This window comes from Myotis brandtii, unplaced genomic scaffold (genome assembly GCF_000412655.1).
Source record: "Myotis brandtii unplaced genomic scaffold, ASM41265v1 scaffold151, whole genome shotgun sequence".
NCBI lineage: Eukaryota > Metazoa > Chordata > Mammalia > Chiroptera > Vespertilionidae > Myotis > Myotis brandtii.
In genome coordinates this window covers 178,857-186,589 of record NW_005355461.1, presented here as the reverse complement: position 1 = coordinate 186,589, position 7,733 = coordinate 178,857, and the positions used below count along the sequence as shown (strand labels likewise).

The 7,733-nt window shown below is 40.6% G+C and overlaps 2 protein-coding genes across 2 annotated transcripts in view; one reads left to right on the top strand and one right to left on the bottom strand.

Moving 5' to 3' along the window:
- Positions 1-765, top strand: part of LOC102248595 (NACHT, LRR and PYD domains-containing protein 7-like) — a 24,396-nt gene extending 23,631 nt beyond the window's left edge. Inside the window, exon 6 of the mRNA XM_014535812.1 lies at positions 197-765. Coding sequence (XP_014391298.1) covers positions 197-765 — 569 coding nt within the window. The remainder of the gene's footprint in view (positions 1-196) is intronic.
- The window catches only part of CD109 (CD109 molecule), a 158,222-nt gene that overhangs the window by 144,097 nt on the left and 6,392 nt on the right, over positions 1-7,733 (bottom strand). The window lies entirely within an intron of this gene.

The window sequence follows — 7,733 nt, the reverse complement described above, 5'->3', positions numbered from 1 at the left end:
TTTTTTTTTTTTTACAGGACAAGAGGCAGTTCCCCCCGTGGACCCTCAATGGAATCCTGAAACTGAGAGGTGGAAAATGAAGCACTGCCAGTTTTGTATTATAGAAGGCTTCAGACATAGTAAAACAAGCCTGTAAACTACTCTAAATTAACCACCATTAATCAAGGGGCTGATGAAAACCCCTTGGCTTTTCCAGAAAGGCCCAAGGAGGCGTTGGCTAAGTATACTAACATTATCCCAGATTCAAAATTCGGACAACTAATTTTAAAGAACAAATTTATCACTCAGGCTGTCCCAGACATCGGGAGAAAATTGCAGAAATTGGCTATTAGTCCCAAGAATACTTTAGAGAATCTCCTGAAGATTGCCGCCTCTGTGTTCTATAATAGAGACCTGGAGGAGGAAAAGAGGAGAAACAAGAGAGACCAGACTAAGGCTACAGAAATAGAGAAGATCATAGTAGCCAGGCTTTGGGAAAGCAGAAGCCCCCAGTCAGAGCCCAGAGGCAAACGGTCAGTCCCAGTCACCTGCTACAACTGTAGACAGGGTGGACTTATGCACCGGAATTGCCCCAAGAGGCATATTAGACCCCTGAAGCCCTGTCCTGTCTGCCAAGGAAACCACTGGAAGTCGGACTGCCCCCAGAGACTGAGGTCCCTTGGGGTGGGGCTGGCGACCAGTTGGCCCAATAGGACTTACGGGGCCCAGAGTCTCCCAACCTGGCTCCTCAGAGGACTGCCATCTCCACCCAGGAGCCCGGGGTAAGCCTGACAGTGGAGGGCAAGGAAATTAATTCCCTCCCTGATGCTGAAGCCACCTTCTCTGTACTCCTCCCAAACCCCGGTAAATCATCCTCAGAGAGTGTAGCCATTACAGGCAGGTCTGGGAAGCCAATAAGGAGATATTTTTCTCAGCCTTTAGGGCCTAGCTGGGGTAAGTCATTCCTTTCCCATGCCTTCCTGCAAAAAGCCTCATATTCACATCAGAAACAATGTCCTCTCAACCCTGAAGCTCTAGAAGGACTCAATATTCTAATAAGTCATCTGTTTTAGAAGCCCAAGGTTTATTGAAACCTTTTCATAGTCCTTACAATACCCCCATCTGAGGGATACAATGCCTAATAAAGGGGGAGGACTAGTTCTTATAACTAGTAAATATGACAGTGATTCCTATCCAGCCAATTGTTCCTAACCCGTATGCTTTACTTGCCCAGACTCCAGAGGACACCAAGTAGTTTACAATACTAGACCTCAAGGAGGCCTTCTTCTGTATACCCCTACATCCTAACTCACAGTCCCTGTTTGCCTTTAAAAGATCCAATAATTAAAGCAGTCAGCTAATATGGTCAGTACTGCCCCAGGATTTGAGGGAATAGCCCTCATTTATTTAGGCAGGCCTTTAAACAGCCCCAAAGGCCCTTTTACAGGCACCGGCTTTAAGTCTCCCAACAGGTCGGCAGCAACGACTCCTGGATACATCTATCTCGAGTAAAGCTTTGGACACCAGCCCAGGAGGAGGATGAAGCTGCATTACCCTCAACTGAGTCACCAAATTCCTATTTGTGTGAACCTCTAGAGGACCTGAAACTTCTCTTTCAAAGGGATCCTGAAGAGTCAATAAGTACCAAATAAGTAACAGTATACTTATCTGGTATTTCTAGATAAACAATGTTTTCATTTTTTTTAATTCTTATTCTGTCTTTTTATAAGTGTCATCTAAACCCTAGGCTGGTACCTGGAGGAGACCTTCCCTGTCCTTACTGAGACCCAGAAACACCACAAGATACTCCTACTTACAGCCCCTCTCTGTAACCCTGGTACAGTAAATTTCTCAAGCCATACTGGCTCCCCGAATCCCTAACTACTAAGTATGTTATAAGCAGCCCAATTCAGGGTCAAATAATCTCAAGTAGATATGTATCTCCCACATCTCTTTCAGAGTAAAATGTGCTAAACCTTAGTCTATAGAACAACGTATGCTACCACTACCACCAATCAGAACCACTTCTCAAGCCTCTATAGATTTTCACTCACAGAAAAGCCCTTGATTGAGCAGGGCAAAGTCTGTGCCATGAATAACACTTCTTGCTGCAAGCAGCTTAGCTAAAAGGAAGGCCTCATAGCCTCTTGCCCCAGAAGTCTGGGCACCAATTAAAGATATAATGCCATCCCTATTAGCTAACTCCCTTCCTCAGACCTTGGTTTATACTGTTTTATTATTACTCATCTTTAATCATTGCCTGTTATGTTTCATATCCTCCCATTTAGAAGCCCTAAAGCTACAAATGGTCCTCCACATGAAACCGCAGACGAAGGCCACTGCATCCATCATCCGTGGACCCTGAGTTAGCCCACTTCCGATGGGACCCTGACTGCCGCCCCGCCCCCCAAACTACAACCCCTTTGCCAGCAGGAAGCAGCCAGACAGATCGGTGTCCATTGTCCCCAACAGCAGTTGGGGTTTTCTATTCGGAGGGGGGACTGAAACAGGAATTTTAGGGGTAAAGTAGGACAGGTTTAGGAAATTTTAGAAATTAAGAGGACCATGGAAGAAGCACTGGGCTGAAGAGCAGCAGAAGGTACGTTTCCATAGAATAGGGGAGCTGAAAAGCTGCAACAGGTGCATTTCCACAGAATAAGGGAGCTGGGAACAGCAAAAGGTCTATATTTACAAAATAAAGAGAAGGAAGCCCTTCATCCAGAAGGAGAAGAAAACCCAAAAGGAATAGGAAAACAATAAGGAAGGACGGGGGGAACCTCACATGTTCCATGTGAGGTTCAACCTTTGAGCCCAGGAGTTACTATAGTGACTAGTCCAAGGGAATAGTGACCAATCAGAGGGGATATCAAGGCAACAGGCTCTGCAGCCTTTATAAGCCATAGGGAAAAGGAACTCAGTGGGACACTTTCCCTCTCCCCACGTGGGAGTCTGTACTTGTTCTTCAGTAAATCTCCACCTTTGCTATACTACCCTCTGTCCTTGGATTCATTCTTCAACTCCAGTGGACAAAGAATCTGGGTTCCAGTCCAAAATTTTCGTTTCACTTTCAGTGTATGGGAGGATGCTCAACCAACTGAGCCACACCAGCCAAGATTTAAATGCTTATTCTTAAGTGAAAGGAGCCATTGTGAAAGCTACATACTATATAGTTCCAAATATATGGCAAAGGCAAAACTAGAAAGACAGTAAAAAGATCATTGGTTGCCAAGGTGGGAGGACTAGATAGGTGCATAGGGAATTTTTACAGCAGAGAAACTATTCTGTATGATGCTGTAATGGTAGATACATGACATCATGCTTTTGGCAAAACCCATAAAATTGTACAGTATAAAGAGTGTGATGTAAGCTATGGACTTTAGTTGTTAGTAACAGATCCATATTGATTTATCAGTTATAAGAAATGTACCACACAGATGTGCCAATGCAAGAGCAGCAGATAATAAGGGAACTGTCTATACTTTCTGTTCAATTTTTCTGTAAACCTAAAACTGCCCTAAGAAATACAATCTATTAATGTTTTTTAAAAAGAGAGACATATCAACCAATTTAAATTGAACCTATTTTGGATCCTGATTCTAACAAAATAACTGAAAAGATATCTTTGAGCCCAGGCCAGTGTAGCTCAATTGGTTGGGTGTTGTCCTGGGGCACTGACTACTTTCTGTTCAATTTTTCTGTAAACCTAAAACTGCCCTAAGAAATACAATCTATTAATGTTTTTTAAAAAGAGAGACATATCAACCAATTTAAATTGAACCTATTTTGGATCCTGATTCTAACAAAATAACTGAAAAGATATCTTTGAGCCCAGGCCAGTGTAGCTCAATTGGTTGGGTGTTGTCCTGGGGCACTGACAGGTTGTTGGTTCAATTCCAAGTCAGGGCATATGCCCGGACTGTGGGCTTGATCCCCAGTGGGGGGTTTGCAAGAGGCAGCTGATTGATGTTTCTCTCTCTCTCTTTCCCTCTCTCCCTTTCTCTCTTAAAAAAAAATCAATAAAAAATCTTTTTAAAAAAATCTCTTTGAGACAACTGGGGAAATTTGAATATGGATAAGTAATAGGTAATATTAAAGAATTATTTGGACCAGTTCCAGCTGGGAGTGGGGGAGTTATGGGGTTCTTTTGGGACTGGGTGTTGGCATCCCTTCTTGAGGTTCCCAGAGTATACCCTCTTAGGTGAGCAGTGCTGGGAGCAGACTTTTTGTGAGTTTATTTGAGCCAAACTGTTGACAATTTCCAGGAAGCAGAATCTCAACATATTGGGATAATGTTCCAGAGAATGGCAGTTTTTCACCTTGTTTTATACATTACAATTAAAGGAGACATAAGTGGGTTGTATGAAATCCACTGGTGATAGATTAGGGAGGTGGGAAAAAGCAAAGGGGGGGACCTCTGGGATTTGATAAAAAAAATAAAACGATAGACACATACTTCTTTTACTTAGTTGGGTACAGAATAGTTAACACTCCACAATCAACAAGAACAATGAAGGAATTTATGGCATCAGTTCCAGGGCCCAGGTGCATTTGGTTGTGCCCTGAGGGGTCCAGAAAAAGGGAAGTTACAAGTTACCCTGACATTTCACAGGGATGTTATCTGAGATGCAAAAAGACAACAGGCTCGGTTAAGGTAAAGATTGACCTTTGTCAGGGAAGATACTGTCCTAGGACATGACTACCCACTATAAACTGCTTTTACTTAAAGTTTTAATTTCAGACCATCCTTTGTGGTTACTTTAGGCCTTTGAGTTTGTAAGACTGCCATGCAGGCCTTCCCTGAGTTTGTCAGGTTAGCATGTGGCCCCTTTTTTTCCATCCACAGGAGTAATGGAGTTTAATGCAACATTCATACTAGTTGGTTCTCTAAGTGTGGCCCCCTTACCAGCAGCATAATCATCCTCTGGTCATGTATTACAAATGCAAATTTTCAACAAACACAAACACCCCACAGACTTGAATCAGAGACCTGCTTTAACAAGCCTTCCTGGTGAAACCAATGTCTGCTCAAGTTTGAGAACCATTTCTTTTTATAATAATAAAAATCTTAGTAGTAGCAACAAAAAACTAATTAAATTGTGGCAGAACCTATTGGAGATGTATTTATTTAAAACCTATTTTGTTAGGTCTGGCTGGTGTGGCTCAGTGGTTGAGCGTGGGCCCATGAACCAGGAGGTCACTGTTCAATTATTAGTCAGTGCACATGCTCCGGCTTGATTCTCAGTAGGGGGCATGCAGGAGGCAGCCGATCAATAATTCTCTATCATCATTGATGTTTCTCTCCCTTTCTCTTCCTCTCTCTGTAATCAATAAAAACATATTTAAAAAAAAATAGAAAGGCCCTGGCTGGTGCTTCTCAGTGGTTAGTGATGGCCCAGGTGCCAAAGGGTTGTGAGTTCGATTCTGGTCAAAGGCAGGTACCTGGGCTGCAGGTTTGATCCCCGGCCCTGGTTGGGTGTATGCAAGAGGCAACCAATCGATATGTCTCTCTCATATCAATTTTTCTCTCTCTCTCGCTCTCTCTCTCTCTCTCTCTCTCCCCTGTCCCACCCTCCCTGCCACATGCTCTCTAAAAATCAATGGAAAAAATCTCTTCAAGTGAGGATTAACAACAACAACAACAACAAAAACAGAAAGCAAATTCTGACCAAAAAGGATTTTTCAGGAATGACTGACTCAACAGCACTATAGCATCACATATTAGTTAGAAGAACAGATTTGGACAGATTAGTTCTAACTAACAGATTAGTTAGAGCAGATCTTCTAATCCGCCTGAGTCATTCAATTTTGAGTTGTTGTACATGCACTTTTAGCTTATTTCTGAAGGTCATTCTGTTTCTTGTGTGATTTTCTTAGCTGATTTGCTATCTACTCCACTGATATTTCACAACATTTGCAAAAAATTGATTTATTTTAAACTCCCTAAAGTTGAAGAGATAAAACTATGTGTGACATCTTAAATTTTTCAGTGTATTTAAATTTTACATATCAGTCTCTTTCAGGCTTTACACAGAGGCAACATTACTTATGCCTTTTTTTAATGTGGCTACTTTTTCAGCTTCCTTATAACAAGTAAATAAAATAAAAGTGGCCCTGGCGGAATAGCTCAGTTGGTTAGAGCATCATCTTTTTTTTTTTAATATGTCTTTATTAACTTCAGAGAGAGGAAGGGAGAGAAGAGAGATAGAAACATCAATGATGAGAGAGAATCATCGATCGGCTGCCTCCTGCACACCCCTCATTGGGGATCGAGCCCGCAACCCGGGCATGTGCCCTGACAGAATCAAACCTTAACCTGCTGGTTCTTGGGTCAATGCTCAACCACTAAGCCAGGCCGGCAGGGCTAGAGCACCATCTTACTATGCCAAGTTTACAGTTCTATCCCCGATCAGGGTACATGCAAAAATCAACCAATGACTGCATAAATAAGTGGCACAATAAATTTTTTCTCTCCCTTCTCTCTAAAATCAATAAATTAAAAATAAAATTGAACAAAAAAAGACAAAATTTTTAACTAGCAATTGACTTCAAATATTATATACTTATCATTGAAATGACTTCCAAGACTAAACAAAACTATACTAAAAAGTTTTAAGATGCAAACTGAGGAAACTTAAACTTTACTATTAAAATATTGAATGCATATAAACATAAAAGAAAACTATGCACATTTACCTATCTTATTTTGTTTATATTTTAATCATTGAGAACATCTGACAGTACAGCTGCCTGAAGGAAACAGGATATGGAAAAGTATGTCTAGACTATCCATATTTGAAATACTTTCCTAAAAATAGTATTGCTCTTCCTCTGGAATACATTAATCATATATCACTTGCTCTCTAGGAAATATAAATTAAGAAACATTTCCATATGTCCTCTACCTTTCATAATTGTCAGAAAAAATATTTATGCTTCCCATAGACCAGTGATGGCAAACCTTTTGAGCTCGGCGTGTCAGCATTTTGAAAAACCCTAACTTAACTCTGGTGCCATGTCACATACAGAAATTTTTAATCTTTTGCAACCATAGTAAAACAAAGACTTATATTTTTGATATTTATTTTATATATTTAAATGCCATTTAACAAAGAAAAATCAACCAAAAAAATGAGTTCACGTGTCACCTCTGACACGTGAGTCATAGGTTCACCATCACTGCCATAGACAGTAATTAAGAAGTATTTCCTGCCCTAGCTGGTTTGGCTCAGTGGATAGAGAGTGGGCCTGCAGACTGAAGGGTCCGGGGTTCAATTCTAGTCAAGGGCACATGCCCGGGTTGTGGGCTTGATCCTCAGTAGGGAGCATGCAGGAATCAGCTGATTAATGATTCTCGCTCATCATTGATGTTTCTATCTCTCTCTCCTTCTCCCTTCCTCTCTGAAATCAATAAAGATCTTTTTTTTTAAAAAAAGAAAAAGACCTGTAGGTCTTAAATTAAAAAAAAATTTTTTTTTAATCAGAAAGTAAAATAAAATATTTGGTATATCGGGTTAAATAATGTAGTGTGTTATAAAATTCATTTCACCTTTTTGGGGTTTGGTGTTGTGTGTGTTTTTAATTTTTTATATGGCTACTAGAAAATTTAAAATTATACCAGTATATGTGGCTACTCAACAGCACTGATTTAGAATATTGGTAAAAGAAGTAATTGTCAACTGAAAAACAAATAATGTCAACAACTTTCTACAGTAGTGAGTGGTCAGGAAGTAAATGCCAGATATAAGAAAGAAAAT